We start from the raw sequence: 22,429 nt of genomic DNA on the forward strand, positions 1-22,429 counted from the left end.
TAATTTAATTATTAACAACTGCATGTGTTCTCAAAAAAATTTAGGAAAGGATTGACTAGTGCATAGACACACACACATGAGAAATTGAACACTATGACTCAGATTTTGGGCTTATGTCCTTAGAAGCACACAAATTTGACATACCCATCTAAATGTATGGAAGTGCCAATTATGTGCATGCAGCTTGCCCCCCCCCCCTCCCTCTGCCCCCCCCCCCCTCCCAACACACAAAATTTACAGTAGTCAGTAATCCTAAAATTCTGAATCTGTAAATGAAAATTACTCTATCGACTTGATGATACTTCTAAAATATGTGTTGTGGAATGGATTAAGCACGCCACTGCTTACCATGATTGTGTCCCCGTTTAAATTTTGCAGGCATTGTGTCTCACAAGTATCATGCCATTCCTAGTCCAACTCCCCCCCCCCCCCTCCACCTGCCCCCCTCCACCACCTCCCCTTCTTATGAAGATATTTTCTTAACATTATTCTTGAAATATTATAGTGACAAAAGAATAAATTAAAATAAATGGTAGATTAATGACAGATGAACTAAAATACTGTATTGTTATCTGTACAGATTAAACAGACCAGTGAGATGCATGCTGGATCGAGATGAAGACATGATTACTTCAGGGCAGAGACATCCTTTCTATGCAAAATACAAAGCTGGTTTTACAAAGGAAGGGAAAATAATAGCTCTTGATGTACAGCTATTCAGCAATGCAGGCTGCACAATAGATTTATCAGGACCTGTAAGTAATAGCGAGTCAATAGCATATAAATACTTGACTTACTTTAATCACAAGTAACAATGATAAGAGCTTTTATCTGCAAATTAAGTACTTAAACATGCTGTTCTGAAGTCTCATAAATTGCTTTTATGATCACTTGTAATACATTCCTTGTAGTCGTACTACTACATTACTATAAGGTTCTATATGACTTTTTATTTTTGATATTCACATTTTTTTCTTAAATTTTAAACTGTTCTTAACACTTATAAACTGGTCTGAACTTTAAATCTTATATGGTCGTTCCTCGTATATCTATTACTAGAGTAACCTGTTGTTGTTTTTGCAACTTTGCCACTTATTTACAGTTATTACTTTTTTCACTTTTGTTCTTTAAGAAACCTTTTTTGCTGTATCTGTATCACTATGTCATCACCACTACCTATGTTCCAACAGGAATGTCCAGATTTATTTGCTGTAATTTTGCAGACAGTTTTATCTATTTATTAGAAAAATTTTATCTAAGTTGCCATCTCCACTTACTAAAATCAAATAATCGTACTCTTAAAGTTTGTAGGTATTTTAACCATTATTGTACAATTTTTGCCTGAAATTCATTAATTTTATCAATTGTATGGAAAACAAGTGGTAATCCCTCCACGTGGAACAAAACTACCTCTTTAACAATTGAGTTAAAATTTGTCATTTATCAGTTACTAGGAAAAAAATCAGCATTAGCAAGTGGGCCTACTTTCAGCACTCTGGATCTGTGAATTATGATGAAGTAGAAGACTCGCAGACAAGATGAATTAAAATGCTCCCAAGTGCATTTTTAATGAGAGCAAAATCATAATATTGCAATGGAACTCTAAAATTTATATATACCTGTCAATTGCCTCATGGGTGGTCTCTGTTGGAACTTGAAGTAAATTTAATGTAAAAGTGACAGGAGGAAAACATCAGCAAGAATTTTGACATCTCATTTCGTTTATATATAGGAGTCATACTACTCATGAGGAAATTAAACACATTTGCAACAAAAAACAATTGGTCTATGTTCTGGTTTTTTCTTTGTATATGTCAGATGTCCAGCACTGTGAAAAAATATGAAGCATTAATTTGCCCTGTTTCAGGTAATGGAAAGAGCTATGCTACATATAGAAAATTCCTATAAGATACCAAATCTCCGTGTCTCTGGCACAGTTTGTAGGACAAATCTTCCATCCAATACAGCGTTCCGTGGCTTTGGAGGACCACAAGCAATGTTTTTTGGAGAAACTATGATTAGACATGTGGCACACTTTCTGAAGAAGGATCCTCTTGAGGTAAAAATGAAGACCAGAATTAAAATTAAAATGTTAATGTTGTCATCTTTCACTTTGATGATATTTATTTCAAACTTCTTGTATGTGAGAAAATTTAATGTGGCAATTTATTTTGAGGTATAAATTAAGAAAATAACTGAGCAGTTTTAACATTTCAGGTATGTGCCATGAATTTGTATAATGAAGGAGAACGAACACACTTCTCTATGAAAATTGAGAACTGCACCATAAGGAGATGTTGGGATGAGTGTATACAGAGAGCTGATTATGCAAATAGGAAGAGACAGGTGGAGATGTTTAATAGGTATATTTAATATTAGTTTATTGAAATAGTTATAATAAGTTCAAAATGAAAAATATGGCTTACTTGTACAGCTTTCTGTGAATCTCTGTGAGTGATAAGAGGGTCCCTCTGAAAGCTTAGAAAAAATGTTAGAGACTGCTTTTAAAAAAATTGCCTTCACATCTTCCCCCAAAGTACTTGGTGAAGCTTCTATGCACCTCTTTGGCAAGGCATCGTAACTGGTTCACAGGATATTTTCTGGGGCACAATATCATACACACAGATAGTTTCTCTCACATTAGGTAAAGAAACAAATCACATATGACCAAACCTAACAATGGAAAATCCGTAATGGTATATAACAATATTATGAAAATGGTGGTTGCTACTCACTATATAGTGGAGATGCAAAAAAACTGTCATGAAATAAGCTTTTGGCCAACAATGCCTTTGTCAGAAATAGACAACAGACACATACACTTTAGCTGTCACAGACTGCAGTCGTGTGTGTGTGTGTGTGTGTGTGTGTGTGTGTGTGTGTGTGTGTGTGTGTGTGTGTGTGTGTGTGTGTCTATTGTCTATTTTTGACAAAGGCCTTGTTGGCTAAAACCTTATATTGCGGCAGTCTTTTTCTTATGCCTACCTGCAACTCAGAATGGTGAGTAGCAATTATCCTTTTCATAATGTCATTATATGACCAAATCTGGGATTTAAAATGGATAAGGATGCATTTAGATACAGCAAGGTGCAAAAAATAGTTGTGATTTGGTCATTCTGTTTGCATAAATATTGTCAAATTGTTTACATAATTTAAATGTATTTTATGTACCCAATGCCCATATCATAAAATGGTCTACACTAAACCAAACAAACAATATTCCATGCAAGCAACTTCTGGGTTCCATTACTTTTCTGCCATTTACAACTGTGATTGTATTGATGCATCCACATGTTAACTTACAGTGAAGAAAGTAATTTGTTCAAAAAAATGTTTTGCACCACCTACAGATCTGTGGAACTATATGCTCAGATTGAAGGGGAACAGTGAATGAATGAATGAATAAGTCTTATGGGGAAAAATATATCATATTGAAATAAAAACAAAACAATAACCAAAATAAAAGCAATCTTTTAGAAAGAGTACACATGTGAAATAAAAATCTGCAGCTGGGTAACATTTTGAGTGGCCCAAGGATGCTCTGTTTGGTTCTTACCAATAGGCACTGTAATCTTTCCATTTGGTTAATTGGTTGGCTTCTTGTTCCATGGATCATTTAGCACAATAAATCGCAATTAGGTGGAACAAGTCCTTTTTCATTTGCCTCATAGACTGTAAGGAAAATGTGGATGCTTGACATTTGTAGGGAGACAGGAGCAGCAATTTTCAAATATATACACAATATATACACAGGGTGGAGAAAAATTGTGTCATGAAATTTTAGCCCTTGATAGCTGATGCCAATAGGAACCAAAATTACTAATGTTGTGCAGGTTGACAATGCACAATTTTGAAACTACAGAAACTAGGCACCACATGCTCCAGTTGCCTATGGGATTGCCCTGTTACTGAATGCTCTTGACAATGCATGACCGCAAATGCTTTGCCTGCTGGAGATCTTGATGTATCCAAGGTGGCCTGCATGCTCGGTGGTAGCGTGCCAGCCTTCCACTTTGGGGGCAAATCCACCAGTGTCCCAACACATCCATTGTAGTTTCATGATAAGACTTACTGGGAACAAACTCGTCAACAGCTGTTAGCATACAGACAGTCTTTTACAAATTGTGTTGGCCCTGAAAAGGGCCTTTTTTGTATCTAGGACATTGTTTACTAAAAGCAGGTGGTTGAACTGGCAACCCTCTGATGCGACATAAGCCTGGTAATGTCAAACAGTGTTTTCTGAAACTCTTTCAAAGATTCCTGGCATTGCCCTGATGTGATTGGCAGCATGTTGAATATGATCCATTAATTCCTCTTCATTTCTTGGTGGTTCACGTCCGGGTGGATGAACTATAACCTTGAAGAATCCCCACAATAAAAATTCCAGTGGTGTGAGGACTGGTGATCGCAGGGGCCATGTCCTACAAGCACCTCTGCCAATTATCCTGCTGTTGAAGAGTTCATTTAAATATCAGTGCACAGCATGACTGTTATGTGCGGGCACCCCAACATGCTGCAACCACATGCGGAGCTGTATGTCCAGGGAAACATCCTCCCGCAGGCTGGGTAGAGTTTCTTGCAGAAAGTGAAGGTAATTTGTCCTGATAAGTTGAGGATGTAGACGGACTGGCCCAATTAGATGGTCACCCACAATGCCTGCCCAAATATTGAGTGAAAATTGTTCGTGGTGTCCATGAATGTATGTGATGTGAGGATTCCCCTTTCCCAGTAATGAATGTTTCAAATGTTGTAAAGGCCATCCCAATGGAAGGTGCACTCATCAGTGAACAACACAATGGCAGGGAAGTGGGGATATTGTGCAACATGTCACAGAACCCACTGCAAAACCCTAGCCTGTGTTCATAGTCCATCACAGATTTTAGGTCTTGGACAGGGTGGAAACTAAATGGGTGCTGACCATCATACCTCAAAACCTGCCAGACCAGCAGATGAGTGACCCCCATGTTGTGTGCGAGTACTTGTTGTAGGGGCTTCCTCGAGGTGCTTGAGAACAGTCTCTTCAAGTGCAGCATCCCATCATGTTCGAGGTCTTCCAGCATCACCATGATATCACGCTAATGATCCTATTTTGCCAAGTAGCCAGTGAATTGCTGTAACTGTTTGCAGGTGTGGGTGGCATCTTGCTGGGTACCATTCCTCATACAACTGTTGAGCTTCATGTGTGTTAGCATCAGCTAGTCCATAAACAAAAACCAAAGGATGAACCAAAAACAGGAGAAGAGGAACACAATTTAAAAGTGCTGTAGTAGAAGCTGCACTAGCTGTATGCAGAAGGACAAGTGGCAGAAAATGGTGGAAGAAGACACCATAGTGGAATGAAAGAGTCAATGAGGTAATAGGAGGGAAGAACAGGGCCTTCAGACTGTGATTCCAAGAAAGGACCAAATTAGCAAGAGCAGAGTATAAAAAGAAGAGGAAAGAGGCAGATAAGACAGTGGTTGAGGAGAGAAGAAACTGGAGTGAAGAATGGACAGAATGGTGGAGGATGATAGCAGAGGAAATAATAAACTTGACATAGTCAGTATTAATGCCCTACGTATCATCTAACCATTTGAGCCACAGATACATATGAGTAATTGAAATTGAGGCCATGAAATTGTCTGATATAAGTTGCAAACTGTGCCTAACCAACAATGAGTGAAATTTCAATATGTATATAGTCTGTACATTGTGCAATTGAGCGCAGCGTCATGCGAAGACAACAGTCAAAACCTAGTACGATGTACATATGTACTAACTATGACAACACATGGGTCACTTAATATGCTGTTTAAGTCCAGTTGTTTTTACATTTTGTTGCACATAATTGAACTGGCTTACATGCTCCCCAACGGTGGATAGATTGTGTGGACACAATTTGACTAATTAAAAAATCTTAGTTCTTTTTAATTGATGAGCTGCACATCTGTTGTTTTAATGATTCAAATGCATTGTACAATGCTACTGCATGGTGTTTTAACACAGTATTGTATTTTAATAAAATTTCTTCTGTTACAATTTTTTTTCAATGTAGCTCATGAGTAAATGCAAAGGGTCACTAGCACTGAGTGAAATCTTCTTGGTTTTTATTCATATTGTTAAAAGCTGGTTTGTAAGACAAGTTTGGTGGATAGACTGCATAGGTGTGATGTGTGCACTTCAAGGAAGGGTTTTTATAGTCTTTTTCATTAGCTAGCTGCAGATGCAAAGGGTCACTAGCACTGAGTGAAATCTTCTTGGTTTTTATTCATATTGTTAAAAGCTGGTTTGTAAGACAAGTTTGGTGGATAGACTGCATAGGTGTGATGTGTGCACTTCAAGGAAGGGTTTTTATAGTCTTTTTCCATTAGCTAGCTGCAGATTTTGTTTCAACGATTGATGTTATGTAATTTTGTAATGCAGCTAGCATTTTTAATTGCATCAAGTGTGTGTAATTACAAAAAGTAACTTCAAATCTATACCTCATAATCTATTTTCTGAAGCTACCTGTGTGTTGATATACATTGTTATGCAAAACAGTATATTACATTATATGAAAGAAATTCTAAAAGCCTCACTCACTGAGGGGAGTCTGTTGGATACGGAACACAGTCAGGGGCATACATTTTTGTTGAGTGTAGTACAGCACAACAATTTACAACTGTGAAATATTATGCTAGTAAAGGACTCATCAAAATTACATTGCAACTGAAAAATAAGTATGTCAGTGTCTGATATCAGTTGTTGGCTTCATTTAATTACAGAGACTCTCACTGCAAACTACGCAGTTGTAAACTTTGTTACTGTGTGAATAAGATGTTTAGGAGAAAAATTAATTTTATATATTTCATTAATTTAAACTTTCAAAAAGTCTTTACAAAATTTATCAGAGATACTGCATATATCATATGAAACTATTTTCTGTTACGTCCACCCCTGTTAGCTGAGTGGTCAGCATGGCGGAATGCCACGCCACGGGGCCCAGGTTTGATTCCCGGCTGGGGCAGGAGATTTTCTCCACTCAGGGAGTGAGTGTGGTGTTGTCCTCATTATCATTTCATCCCCATCTCTGATGCACAAGTCGCCCAATGTGACATCAAATGCAATAAGTATTTGCCCTCGGCAGCCAAACTTCCCTGAATGGGGGACTCCCAGCCCACAATGCTGTACACTCATTTCCATTCTTCTGTTACATTTGCTCTAAAAATTTTCTTTTATGTTTCAGGCAAAACAGATGGAAAAAGAGAGGCCTTGCTGTGGTTCCTACAATGTTTGGAATATCATTCACTATCAGAGTTCTCAATCAAGCCGGTGCCTTTGTAATTGTGTACACAGATGGCTCTGTATTACTTACACATGGAGGAACAGAGATGGGGCAAGGATTGCATACCAAGATGATTCAGGTCAGTGATGCATGAAGAGACACACAGCTGGCAAATTATTGAAGATTTACATTCCAGAAGACACCTAACTGGGTCAAAGTAAATGAATTCAATCATTGTGAAGATTATTCTTATTTCTAATACTGATTCCACAAACTGAGCTGTTGGTTTGGAAAAGAAGTATTTACAACAAATTTGGGGAATAAATATACTGAGAAGCAGTAGTTAGTATCACCTGATTCTTGAACAAGCCTCTGCAGGACATTCTTGAGCTCACACTATAAATAGTTCTTAACACACACTTGTGAAATTGAAAACGTTTAGCTTGGTTTTATGAGCTACACCAGAAAAGATCTCAGATGACATTATTGCATGACAGTAAGTGAAGTATGCTAGCCGTTTTTGTATCATATGTGTCTGACAATATCTGCATTGGAAGTAAAGATTTCTTTAGGCATTTCAGCAATTCTGTGATGTGCCACTCCCTACTGAATTTATTATCAAGTAGTAATACCAAAAGTTTATCACTGTCAACCTCTTATATGTACATGTCATCACATTTTATACATATGGTGGTATGGTGGTGAGACACCTCTTACAAAGCTGGAGGTGCAATGTGTTCCTTCAAAGCTCAGAGGGCTATTTCCTAATGAATGCCTTGTTTCCTGTTGGAGAGATATGATTTAAACTATCGTGCAGTATTTTCTGTTACACTGTAATATTCTAATTTACTTTGAAGGATACTGTGCTTTATGTCAGATGGCTTGGATAAATCATGCAATTTATTTTTATTTATTTATTTATTTCATTTCATGTTCCATAGATCCTGGTAGCGAGTGAATTGCAAGGATATGGAATGTGTCAGATTCTACATAGTTCAAATATAACTTGTATAAATACATTAAAAAACACAATATAAATAAAAATCAACTAAACAACAGCACAATCAATTAACAGAAAATTGTGTTTTACATGTTAAGGAAGAGTAATATATTTATGATATGGAATGTGTCAGATTGTACACAGGTGAAATATATCTTACATAAATAAAAGATGCAATGTAAATAAGATATCAGCTAAACAACAGCACATTCAGTTAACAGAACATTTTTGTTTCACATGTTAAGGATGTGTAATATATACAGGAGTCAAGATAAACTAAATATTCCAAAGGAAATACAGGAATACCAATAAATAATTGTCATATGCCTATGATAGTACTCAAAATAAAATTATTATACTAAGTTTACAACACTTACAAATTAAGTGATTATTAAAATTTTCTTTCACATATTCATCAACTGTATAAAAAGATTTCCCTCTCAGGTACTCCTTGAGAGTTTGTTTGACTGCTGGCAATCTTTTGTGAAGGCATTTGATGTGTGGTGGGAGAGCATTAAACAGCTTAATTCTGGAGTAATAAGCTCCTTTCTGAACCATAGTGAGGCTTTTCAGTTCAATGTGCAGACTGTTACTGGTTCTTATTTTATAGTCACGAAATTGGCTGTTATCTTTGTAGATAGAAGGATTTTTACAGACAAAGGTCAACAAGGAAAAGATATATTGTGAGGAGGTGGTAAGGAAACCCCTCTTTTGAAACAAGTGCCTGCAAGAGTGCTTGTGATGGACACCACTCATTATTCTAATGGCTTTTTTTTGTGCAGTGAAAATTTTCTTTGCGAGAGATTAGTTCCCCCAGAATATAATAGCATATGACATTAATGAATGAAAATAGCCAACGTACGAAGCCTTAATAGTGTCTACTTCAGCCACTGAAGCAATAACCCATAGTGTAGATATTTCTGAGCTAAGTGTTTTATGAAGATGAAGAATGTGTGCTGACCAGTTACATTTGGTGCCTATATAAGCACCCATGAATTTTATAACCTCAGATTTTTGTACTTCTTGATCTCTGCACTTAATATTAATTTCTTCCAGATTTCTTTGTGGAGCATGGAATCTCATATAAAGGGTTTTATCAGTATTGAGTAAGAGACCATTTGAAGAAAACCAATTTCCAATATCACTGAAAACTTTATTCATAGTTTGTTCAAGATTGTTGTCTAGAGTTGTAGTGTCATCTGCAAAAAGAGTAAATTTACTGTTTGTTCTGATACAAAGTGAGAGATCATTAATGAAGATGAGAAATAGCAATGGACTCAAAACAGAGCCTTGTAGCACACCACAACTTATTGAGCCCCACTCAGATGAGGCAGGTTCTCTGGATGAGCCATTCAGCATTACAGTCTGCTTTAAGTACTTTAGGTACAGAAACCATAATATTCTGCCTTTATCAAAAGGATTAGATGGTTTACACAGTCAAAGGCTTTTGAGAGGTCACAAAAAAACCTACTGGAAACATTTTTTTTGTTCATGGCTTCCAGAACTTGGTTGGTGAAACGGAATACTGCTTGTTCTGTAGAAAGACCAGCATGAAATCCAAACTGACTCTTGTTTAGGATATTGTGGAAGGTAAGATGATTGACAATCAGCCTGTGCATGCGTTTTTCAAGAATTTTTGAAAAGATTGTTAAGAGGGACTTTGGGCGATAGTAACATTGTTTTTCTCACCATTTTTTCAAATGGCTCTGAGCACTATGGGACTTAACTGATGAGGTCATCAGTCCCCTAGAACTTAGAACTACTTAAGACTAACTAACCTAACGACATCACACACATCCATGTCTGAGGCAGGATTCAAACCTGTGACCGTAGCTCACCTTTTTTAAAGAGTGATATCACTACAGCTAGTTTTAGCCAGTTGGGGATTATTCCTTCTTACAGGGATGTATTGAATATGTTGCATAAGACTGGAATTATATATTTATAACAATATTTCACTATTTTACGGGAAATATTGTCCACACCAACAGACTTTTTATTTTTTAATGAGGTAATAAGTCTTTCAAACTTTTTTACTGTAACATGAGGTAAGGATAATTGTAGGGGTCTATTACTGATAGCTTTCTGTAGAAGAGCCAATGATTCATCCACAGAACCTTTACTGCCTATCTTCTCTGCTGCTGCCAAAAAGTGCTTGTTGAAGATTTCTGCAACCATTTCAGGTTTCTTTACAATACTAGTACCTTGTTTGATTTCAATGGGTGTCCTGTTCCCCATTTTTTTACCAGTTTCCCACTTTATTACATTCCAAATTGTTTTTATTTTGTTGTCAGACCTATCAATTTCAGTCTTAATGCATATATTTTTTGAATTATTTATTACCTTCTTTAGGACGGCACATTAAAATTTGTAGTGCTGACATTTCTTTGGATCATTACAAGTTCTGAGGGAATCATATAGCATCCTCTTTGTTCTGCAGGATGTTTTTATTCCTGCAGTGATCCATGACTTATTGACAGTGGTGCTTAGATGAATGTTTCTAATTATTATTATTATTTTTTTTTTTTTGGGGAGTTCGGCTTCAAAGATAGACATAAATTCATTCAGAAATGTATTATACTTTTTGTTCACATCTGTTTCATTGCAATATGCCAGTAATCTGTGATTTATTGTCTGATGACAGTAGAGTCGAAAATGAATACTGAAGAATGGAAAAGTGAAAGAACAATTTGCACATAAATAATGCTGAAACAAAATAAAGAGAGTGTGGGGATAGGGAGATGGTGAAGGAAGGGGTGATGTAAATGACAGAAGATTATATGGCTGAGGTATAAGGTCATGAGGGTTGTAGTCACCAGGCAATACACAAACTCGATCCACGTCACACAAATATTACTTTATTCATAAGCTCTGAATAATATGGAACTAGCCTCTCAGGACTCCACAAGATGCAGAACAACTGACGTGCATGATACAAACTAGAATAATATAGAGCATCAGTAAGTGCTGCCCCACACATATACATGGACGAGTCGCCAGCAGATGGCTTGGCAGAGACCGTGCCATGTGCACACCTCCAGCAGCTGGCCCACATTGATACAGTTGGCAGCCAATTCAAGCGCATACACACAGTGTCCCACACTCAGCACACTCACACTTACTAGTAGCAGGATACAGCGAGGTTGGTGAGCACAGAGCATAGAACAATTTCCTTCTTGTGCAGTTCTGATACTGGTACTGGAGACAAAAAATTCCAAATTACCTTTAGAGTACTAAAAAAAACTTAACTCCTTCTGAACAGACTGTGAAGGCCCAATGGTACCAACCAGCCACCATGTCATCCTCATCCCAAAGTCGTCACTGGATGCAGATATGGAGGGACATGTGGTCATCACACTGCTCTCCTGGCCGTATGATAATTTCCAACCAGAGCTGCTACTTCTCAGTCAAGTAGTTCCTCAGTTTGCCTCATAAGGGCTGAGTGCACCCTGCTTGCCAACAGACTGCCAGTGTAGTTTCAGCTCTCTGAGGCTGCAGACGTGTGTGCAAGTTGCATTTGCGTGTGTGTGTATGTGTGTGTGTGTGTGTGTGTGTGTGTGTGTGTGTGTGTATCTACTGCTGACAAAGGCCTTAATGGCCAAAAGCTATGTGTGTGTGAATCTTTTTATTGTGCCTATCATGATTCAGCATCATTGCTATATGGTGGGTAGCAACTTTCCTTCTCTGGTATTGTTACATCCCATCCTGGATTTTCCATTGTTTAAAAACATTGCAGACTTGACTGGGATCTTTGATGTGTTTCCTTCATATTTGATGTTTACGGATTCAGTTTCTGGTTCAGAGATCACTGTGAAATCTGTTCATTCTGATGCATGAATATATAATAAAAGATAAATTAAAACAATTGTCTGTGTCAGCCAGGTTTATTTACTCCCACAGTGCATGCTGAGGGCTTACTACACCCACATCTCCAGGTGGATCAATAGATAACAACAAATATTTGTTTGCTGGATGTAGCAGTTACCTGTTTTGAGTTTCACTTCATTACAAATAGGGTATAATGAGCACTCGTTAATGTAATATGGTATAGTATAACATATTTTAAAACAATGATAATCTGCTTACAGTATGTTCGAGGAAAAAAAAAATAGTGGAAGCAGTGGAATTTATTAAACAAAGTTTTATACAACATAAAATCTTCTATGTATGTGTGCATCTTAAATGTTTGGAAAGGTTTTCTGCCTTGCTGTTTGACTGCAGATGGAAGGGAGGCACCATGATGTGGAAAATGCCAGTGTATATACGAAAGTCCTTGAAAAACTGCACCCAGAACTGAGGACCATTGTCCAAAACCAGGGTGCAAGGCAAGCCTTCTATGGAGAATGTCTTCAACATGGCCCTGAAAGTCACATCTGCTGTCACAGACAGACAATGAACAACATAAGGAAAATGAGAAAATGCGTCAGTTGCCAATAATCAGAAAGTACCTAAGAAAGGATCAGCGAAATCAATGTGAACTCATCCCCAAGGCTATTTATGGGAAGGTCATGGGGAAAAAACAGTACGTGCCACCGCCTGCTGACCCAAACACTTGTGGCAGACCACAATAAGGTGCTTCATCTCTCAATTGATGCCCAGTCAACACACATGGTGACACACCAAAAGTTTTGTGAGAGAGGCCCCATTGACCTCCATGCAGTAAACCGAGGACGGAGAACTCCTGCTGCAGAACCACTGGAACCACATTGCGGGGAGTACACCATTCCATTGACAGGAGAATAACACTATCCAAGAGGGAAACACAATTCCACAACACATAAAAATTCTAAAGCAGGTCTGATGCCCAGCCTGGCAGACGGTAGGGCCACCCACGTTGTATCATGCGTATGACCTGCCTGTGCACCGTATCAGTTGCCACAGCAGAGGCAATACAGAAACAGGTGATGGTGAAGCCATCCACTGTGTGCCTCACCTCCATTTCCTGTTGAAAACTAAGTATTTCCTGAATGAGATTTTCACTCTGCAGCAGAGTGTGCGCTGATATGAAACTTCCTGGCAGATTAAAACTGTGTGCCCGACCGAGACTCGAACTCGGGACCTTTGCCTTTCGCGGGCAAGTGCTCTACCATCTGAGCTACCGAAGCACGACTCATGCCCGATACTCACAGCTTTACTTCTGCCAGTACCTCATCTCCTACATTCCAAACTTTACAGAAGCTCTCCTGCGAACCTTGCAGAACTAGCACTCCTGAAAGAAAGGATATTGCGGAGACATGGCTTAGCCACAGCCTGGGGGATGTTTCCAGAATGAGTACCGGGCGTGAGTCGTGCTTCGGTAGCTCAGATGGTAGAGCACTTGCCCGCGAAAGGCAAAGGTCCCGAGTTCGAGTCTCGGTCGGGCACACAGTTTTAATCTGCCAGGAAGTTTCATATCAGCGCACACTCCGCTGCAGAGTGAAAATCTCATTCTGGAAACATCCCCCAGGCTGTGGCTAAGCCATGTCTCCGCAATATCCTTTCTTTCAGGAGTGCTAGTTCTGCAAGGTTCGCAGGAGAGCTTCTGTAAAGTTTGGAATGTAGGAGACGAGGTACTGGAAGAAGTAAAGCTGTGAGTACCGGGCGTGAGTCGTGCTTCGGTAGCTCAGATGGTAGAGCACTTGCCCGCGAAAGGCAAAGGTCCTGAGTTCGAGTCTCGGTCGGGCACACAGTTTTAATCTGCCAGGAAGTTTCTTAAGTATTTCCTCCTGGCCAAAAAAGGGCTCAGTGTCTGTGGGGAGTTGGGACAGAGCATCCGCATTTGCATGTTGTGAGATGGGACAAAATTTGATCTCATAATTGTATGGGGACAAGAATAGAGTCCAACACTGAAGGCAATGAGTAGCTTTGTCTTGTAAGGACACAGGTGGGTTAAAAAGGGGAAACCAGGGACCTATGTTAGGTAATTAAATGAAATTTGTACCATACATGAACAAATGAAATTTTTTAAGGCATAGACAATAGCAAAAGCTTCTTTTACCACCTGAGAATAATGTTGCTGAGCTGAGTATTTTCAGAATAAAGGCAATAGGCTCTTTGGAGCCATCTGAATGGCAATGGGCCAGTACAGACCCCATTTAATACTGGGACATGTCTGTGGGTGGCCAGGACAAATGCTTGCTGGGTTGAAATGTGACAAGCCACTGTGCAGAATGTGTTGCACAAAAGCATGCTCACACGCTACAGACCAAACAAAAGAGGCACTTTTCTGAAGCATCAGATGCAAGGGGTGTGTGATGGTAGTTGCTCTGGGTATAAACTTGTGATAGTACATCCCTTGCCAAGGAATGCCTGCTGTTTTCAGATTAGAAGACAGGGCATAGCTGTAATGGCAGTGACATGTTGTTTCGCAGTGCACACACCCTGCCAGAAAATTTCATGACCCACATAAACAATGAAAGGCTGAAAAAAGTGAAACTTGGTGAGATTGTATTTCAGGATCAGCCTGTAGAATAATAAACAAAGAGACAAAGTTACATAGATATTCTTCCATGGTAGCACCTGTCATGATGATATAAAGATAGTTAACACAATGAGGGGCAACCACTGTAACCTATTCTAAAAAAACATTGACAGATGGCAGGCACACTTGCAACCCCAAACATTAGCTATTGATACTGATAGAGGCTGAAAGGCATATAAATCACAAGCAGCTGTTTTGATGTCTCATCCAAAGGCAGGCTTTGGGCAAGACAACTTTAAAAAAAATTGATCCACAGCCAACTTTGTTTGTGAGTAATTCCTCCAGACAAGATTGGAGTAAGTGTGTATGACTGCTTGTGCATTAACCATAGAGCTAAAGCTGACTGGATGGCTTCTTTATGATATGATCACCAACGACATAGCCTATTCACTTGAGGAAATTGGGCTATTCAATTCCAATGACATTAAGCAACCTAGCTCTGCCTTAACCTGGTCGTTTAAAGCTACTGGCGCTGGCTGTGCCTGGAAAAAGCAAGGGTAGGCATAAGGTTTGAAGATGATGGGTGCAGTAAAATTGTTTGCACAACCTAACACTGGGGCAAACAAATCTGAGAACTCAGAACACAAAGAATGTAATTTGTGATAAGACACTTGATCTGACACTAGATGCACAGCATCTGCAACAGAAAAACCAAAAGTAGCAAAAGCATCTAACCAAAACAAATTTTCAGTACTCGCATAGTTAAACACCAAGTATGTAATGGAATGGACAACTGACTTGTAAATTGTGCCAGTTGTGTGTGTGTGTGTGTGTGTGTGTGCATGTGGCGCTTGCGCATGTGCATGTGCAAGCACATTTGCTGGTGGAGGGAATGTCAGTCAGCAATAAAGTGTCATTTAAAGGTTTAACATTATGTGTGAAGTCTGTTATAAGTAACTAAGTGGTTTCATTCTCAAATACTGAATAAATATAGTTTAGCTACTTGTGCGTCATGAGCTCCTTCCTTTCCACCCCCACACACACCACTTTGGGAAGGAGGTGATTCTTACCCTAAACTGTTCTTTCCAGACAGTAAGTGATATAAGTACCAAGTTTCATTGAAATCAATGCTGTGGCTTAGAGGGATATGTGGAACTTGCATACATTCACTTTTATGATACGTACCATATGAGTTTGTAAAAACAGTTAATATCTTTGAAAGTTTTCTCTAAAAAGTTTATGTTTTTCTGATGTTCTTATCAATTTGTCTGCTGCAGGTGGCAAGCAGAGTTCTTGGGATTCCTGATAAATATATTCACATTTCTGAAACATCAACAGACAAAGTGCCAAATACCTCAGCTACAGCTGCTAGTGCAAGCTCAGACCTGAATGGCATGGCAGTGTTGGTAAGTTTATTACATTTTATAAGCAAACAACAGCAACAAGGAGTTTTATGATATAAAACTGAGGAAGGGATAGAACAGCTGACAATAAGTACTATGGAAATATGTGTTTATTACAAATCAGTTTGAATTCCAAGACTTAGGAACCACAAGGTATATTAACTGAGAAAAAATTGCAATGTTTGAATTACACATCATCAAATTATTTAAAAGTAAATAATAATCCAGCATAAAATAATACATTTGTGTGTGCTTTTCTTACCAGTGACAGCTGGAAACATTCCTATGTGCCAATCAGAAACCTGAAATCTTGTTTTTCTGTGGTCAATGATGTTACCAAAGTTTCAAAACAGTACCAAATCTATTGCAATTAATTCTAGAAACAACTCTTAGACTATACTAAGCCATTTTTCTGTTATATCCTTCCTTCAAGGAGTGCAGGTTGTATGCTAGAGAGCTACTGTCAAGCTTGGAAAGCAGAATAGAGGTCATGATGAACTGAAGCTGTGAGGAGAGGTTGAAAAGTTGTGCCTAGATAGTTAAATAATAAAGAACTTTGCTTGTGAAAAGTAAGGATCCTTCAAGCCCCAGTCTACCACACAGTTTTAATCAGCTTGGAGACTCCGTAACTGTACATACTCCACTTATAAGTGAAAGATTTATTCTGGAAGTAACACCTAGACTGTATCTAACCTACTGCTCTATGATATACTTCTTTCTGGAAAGACTAGTTAACCCCTGAGCAGGCACACCATTTTTCATACCACAAGTGGGCACGTGGCACACTTTGCACACATGTAAAGAATAGCTGCCTTTATGTTACCAAGGTAAACATTCATGAACAAAAATGCAGTTTAATCTTAGTTTCACTAACCAATGATAAATAAACTAACATTATATGACCTAAGTCACTGTTTAACTAAACAACGATAGAACAAAACTTTCATTGTATCTCTCTGTTGCTGCATACAAGTGTTACCCCACAGTAATGACCCACTTGAAGCATTAAACAACACAGTTGCATCATATCCCTGTCAACTATTTATTTGACTACTAATTATCGTGTACATAATAGCCTCATTGTGGGACAATACTGCTAGCTTAGAATCTGTATCATTTTCTAGCAAAGATCATAAATTTTTTCTCACCTGGCATGCTGTTTATTTTATATTGTTGCTGCTCACTTGGAGGTATGATGACACAACTTATTACTGTGTTAGCTGAAGCAATAATAAAGGAATAGGAACTGGCTTGCAACTGTAAAACAATAATGAAATCATATAAAGCAATGTTATTTGTGACTGGTGCACTTTATATATTGGTGCGCCTGCTCGAGGGTTAGGTGAGCATTGCAGCAGAGTGGCTGTGAAGTGTTGTGGAAATCAGATAGAGCATGTCTTAAAATTTTAGTTCTACCCAAAGTCGTGTGTAGATGCTCATTTTCTATAATTTGATTGCATGCTCGGTGATCAATCACTGGAGTTTTTCAAGTTCTAGAAGTATATATCAAGAGTGATCTAAGAATTACCATACATACCTAGCTGTGTGGAAGACAGACACCAGATATGGAAATACTGGACAAAATGTTTGGAAATTTAATTCACTCATGAAGTAGGTTGTTTAGAAAACCTTCATTTAACCAGTCACAGAAATACTCAACAAAATCCAAAGTGGGATGCTACAGCAAAAATGTTGTGCTTTACGAAGTACTTTATTGATTCAAATGGCTCTGAGCACTATGCGACTTAACTTATGAGGTCATCAGTCACCTAGAATTTAGACCTAATTAAACCTAACTAACCTAAGGACATCACACACATCCATGCCCGAGGCAGGATTCAAACCTGTGACCGTAGCGGTCACTCGGTTCTAGACTGTAGCGCCTAGAACCGCACGGCCACTACGACCGGCAGTGCTTTATTCTTACACCTCTGAGAGCTCACACCCCAATGTGATTGGAAAAAAAAATATTTAACTTCCTTCAACTACTGTATATTTTGCATAATGAACACAAGAGAAAAAACTAGAGAAATTTGGATACGTACCTTCCTGGGCAATATCCACAAAAGGAATGGGAGGCAAGAAAAATGATATTGATACACCGTGGACCTCCCTAAACATGCTCTTTGAGGTCTTTTGGAATACAGTTGTAGGTGTACCATCAAGGATAAGAATGTTTAGAACAAGTGCAAAATACCAGGCATCAACACTAGAAGCGTAGGACAAACAGTGTTCCCACAAACTACCAGCAGCATTGTCAGTGAATCCCGTCAAGAGATTCTGTTTTGTCAGATGGTGCCTGTTAATATTGTCTTTACTATTATGCAATGTTTCCAATGGTTACAATTGAAAGAAAAACAGCCCTCAGTCACTATTTTTAACAAATTAACCTGGCTTCAACACTGCTAGGAGTGTCTTCCTCAGAATTTAAATCAAAGAATGGTCTATATTCTATAACATGGAAACAGAATTATGACTAAAAATGTTTGATAGGGTATAAGTATGGAATCATTGTAAAAGACTGGCAGTACTTATATGTCATTTATAAAATAATAAATATGCCAAAAGGGCATTAGTCACAAAGACATTTAAGATAAAGAAACTGTGATGGCGAGCCACTAAGGGATGCTCATTACTTGCGTGGTGCAGTTTGCAAAACCTATAACTTGGATCATTTTAATGGTGACATTTCCAGTGTATGAAGCTGTGTAGTACAGGTGATGGACATTGTTCCTAACCTGACTGTCCTTAATATGAAATGCCAGTTTTTCACTGGCATTAAGTGACATCAGATTCCGCAAAAAGTCTTCTCTGGAAGCTACTTAACTAGCTCACAACAGAATGTCACCAAAATAAATGCATTAAAGCCATGCTTTTGTGCATCCATTACATAAAATGATGTTCATGTATTGTGAATGCTTTTGGCACTGTAGGGACTAAAGTGTAACATAGGTCATAGTGTGACATTTTAATGAATAGTTAGTTCCTGTTATAACAACTTACTGTAAGTAAACCTGAATGAACTTAATAAGCTGTCAAAATTGAACCAACTGTCAAATCCTTTGCAAAATAGACAGTTGTTCATAATATAAGACAGCAACAAAATAGTGACCAGACACAGATGCAGTATGTACATGTGCAAGAACAACTTGATGCAAGTGTACCTTTGTACATATTATGTGTAAATTACCATCCGATTGACAAAATCTATAATTATGAATTACTGCCATTTTATACTACAACCTGCAATCATTATACAGTTGCAGGTTGTACTATAAAATGGCAATTATGCTGAAACAAGCTTGTAGTACAAAAGAATAATAAACCCTAAGCTACTCAAAGGACCTAATTATTCCATTAAATATTGTAAGTGCCATAGAATAATGTTTTTTATTGAGTCTCAAGCAGAGCATCTAATGTTTCATGGGAGAAACTTTGAGCATCAGCACAGTTTTTCTTCTCCTCTGGAACACATAGGGGCCGAGAAAGTAAATACAGTATAATTCAGAAGAGTTTACAGCCAAGTGCATTTTGTTTGGCAGTCAAATTATTTACAATTAAAAACTGTTGTTGAAATGGCTCTGAGCACTATGGGACTCGACATCTTAGGTCATAAGTCCCCTAGAACTTAGAACTACTTAAACCTAACTAACCTAAGGACATCACACACACCCATGCCCGAGGCAGGAAAAAAAAAAAAAAACCCTGTTGTTGTTATTGTTATTTGTCAGTTTAATTGCTATCAGTTAATCATATGATAGACTGTTATTGTTCTTCTTCTTGTTATTATTGTTAAGATACACCATTTTCATTTATTTCTCTGCAGGACGCATGCCAGAAAATAAAGGATCGCTTGAAACCAATAATAGATGAAAATCCTAAAGGAACATGGGAAGATTGGATTCAAAAAGCTTATCAAGAAAGAGTAAGCCTTTCTGCTACTGGATTCTACAAGTAAGATGATATACTGATAATATTCATTGGCTCCATGTTCATAATCAAAGTCAATGCAATAAATAAAAAATATTGACTAATACTTTTTTCCTTCTTTCTTGCAAGAACTCCAGATATCACCTACGACTTCAGCAAAAATACTGGAAACCCATTCAATTATTTCTCCTTTGGTGCTGCCTGTTCAGAAGTGGAAATTGATTGTCTAACAGGAGATCACAAGGTGAGATACAGTAAAGTAATACATTCTCAGATAGGAAATAAAAATTAAAGTGAAAGATTGCAGCATAGAGTAAGAGAAATTAGTTGGTGCTAATATGAACAGAAAGTAATAATGGCATTATTTTTAAGTAGTCTTGTTAATGCCCACTGTAATAACTGAATAAAATTGTAGCATAGTTGAATAGGTACAGAGACCAGAATGAATCTCTCATATACTGTTTAACGTAGCTAACTGTTACATGTGTCTTTCTCTCTCTCTCATCTTTTTATTGTTCATTATTTAAAGCTGTCTAAGGTAACAATGAACTGCTGAGTTACCTAAATGTAAGACATTATCTAGTTTGACATTTGCTCTGATGTTGCCCAAACATCTTTAAATTATAAAATTATGGGTAAAGTAATTAAACTACCACTATGAAATGCAGCAATATTTGAGGCAGAAGAAAAAAATATATATTAGCCATTATTCATAATAGAAATAAAGCCGAAGTACACAATTAGAAAAACAGAATTTACTATAGATTTCTCTAATATCCCTGCATTAGGAGAAATGTAAATAGTATATTAAACATAAAGGGCAAAATTTGCATGTGCTCAAGCAAAAAATTCAAAATTCTGTTTCCTCTTTTTCCTGTGCAGGTTCTCAGGACAGATATTGTGATGGATCTAGGTTCCAGTCTCAATCCAGCCATAGACATTGGACAAATTGAAGGAGGTTTTGTGCAAGGTTATGGTCTGTTTGTGCTAGAAGAAGTGGTAGTGTCTCCAACAGGCACAATGTATTCTCGAGGACCTGGAGCATACAAGCTACCTGGTTTTGCTGATATACCAACAGTTTTCAATGTGTCATTACTCAAGGATGCACCAAACCCAGGGGCTGTTTACTCCTCAAAGGTACACATTTCAGCATTCTTATATGCTTTGAAGTGGCAGCCTTTACTGAAGTATTAAAATTACTGGTTTCAATAAAAGTTTACACCTGAAATCTGTAACATTTCAAAAAAACAGTAAAGACAAAACAAAACATGATTTTATGCATGAGAATAATTTCTTAAAAAGAGCACAGCTGGGATTGTGTCCAATGCATCCACAGTATTTTAGATTTTGGGTACATTATATAAAACTGACTCATAAACAAGACTGTTACACAATTCTGTTTGAACATTTCAGGCAGTAGGAGAGCCTCCTCTATTCTTGGCTTCTTCAGTATTTTTTGCCATAAGAGCAGCTATCCAAGCTGCTCGCGCTGACAATGGACTGGATAAGTGGTTCCAGTTAGATGCGCCAGCCACAGCTGCACGCATTCGCATGGCTTGTGGTGATAAAATAGTGAACAAGGTTTGTATTATGTTAATGCCTTTAAAGGTATCACTCAAAGTTTATTTTTTTAATTTACAAATCTCAGTAAATTATGTTTCACAGCTTTAGTTCTTATGAGCAAAAGCAGTTTTGAGCAGAATTATGCACCTTTCTTTGTTATTACTTTGTATTTAAATTGTGAAAGTCCATGCAGAAAACAATTTTGTAACTCAAATGAGCAAAGTTGTGTGCTTATTAGCTAAAGTAACTTATTTTATAGTTCCAGGAACCTGACAAAGGAACATACACTCCATGGAATGTGGTGTTGTAATCATAATGATGTTCCAGATCTGCATGAGACTGGATACTGAAAAAAGAATAGATATTAAAGAACACACAAATGTTCTTAAATAACCTGTGATATCTGTTTTAAGAAAATTGACAAATGTCATCAAATAGCTTCCATATTTATTATTTTAATGAATGCTCATGGAATATTTTTAAGTAATTAGTGTTTGGAATGTCTGTATGAATGCTGATGGAGACTGTGATGTATTTTGCACAATTTTGAATTGAAATAAAAATCTATTCTTCATAATTGATTTGTTGCTTGTTTTCAAATGGATTCCTAATTAAATAGCATCAACTTGAAAACTGTGGATTTAGCTGAAGTCTTTGTTGCAAACAGTACTGGTAGTTAAGAGATGATGGAAGGGAATAACCGTAACTGCATTGCTAGAAATTTAGGGGATAGCTTGCAAGTGACAAGACTTGGCAACTGAATCAAACCAACCTCAGGATTTATGAGCAAAATAAATCACATGCATGTATGCTTACACAGGCCATTCAGCTAGCCGTGCGGTCTAACGCGCTGCTTCCCAAGCGGGAAGGCGTGCTGGTCCCCAGCACGA

At 37.8% G+C, this 22,429-nt stretch overlaps 1 protein-coding gene across 1 annotated transcript in view; it reads left to right on the forward strand.

Moving 5' to 3' along the window:
* Positions 1-22,116, forward strand: part of LOC126091918 (xanthine dehydrogenase) — a 252,930-nt gene extending 230,814 nt beyond the window's left edge. Inside the window, exons 19-28 of the mRNA XM_049907235.1 lie at positions 581-755; positions 1,868-2,059; positions 2,218-2,363; positions 7,205-7,382; positions 15,921-16,049; positions 19,873-20,000; positions 20,106-20,220; positions 20,859-21,113; positions 21,390-21,557; positions 21,799-22,116. Of these exons, the coding sequence (XP_049763192.1) occupies positions 581-755; positions 1,868-2,059; positions 2,218-2,363; positions 7,205-7,382; positions 15,921-16,049; positions 19,873-20,000; positions 20,106-20,220; positions 20,859-21,113; positions 21,390-21,557; positions 21,799-21,849 (1,537 nt within the window). The 3' untranslated portion in view covers positions 21,850-22,116. The remainder of the gene's footprint in view (positions 1-580; positions 756-1,867; positions 2,060-2,217; positions 2,364-7,204; positions 7,383-15,920; positions 16,050-19,872; positions 20,001-20,105; positions 20,221-20,858; positions 21,114-21,389; positions 21,558-21,798) is intronic.
* The last annotated feature ends 313 nt before the right edge of the window (positions 22,117-22,429 follow it).

Source organism: Schistocerca cancellata, chromosome 7 (assembly GCF_023864275.1).
Source record: "Schistocerca cancellata isolate TAMUIC-IGC-003103 chromosome 7, iqSchCanc2.1, whole genome shotgun sequence".
NCBI classification, from domain to species: domain Eukaryota; kingdom Metazoa; phylum Arthropoda; class Insecta; order Orthoptera; family Acrididae; genus Schistocerca; species Schistocerca cancellata.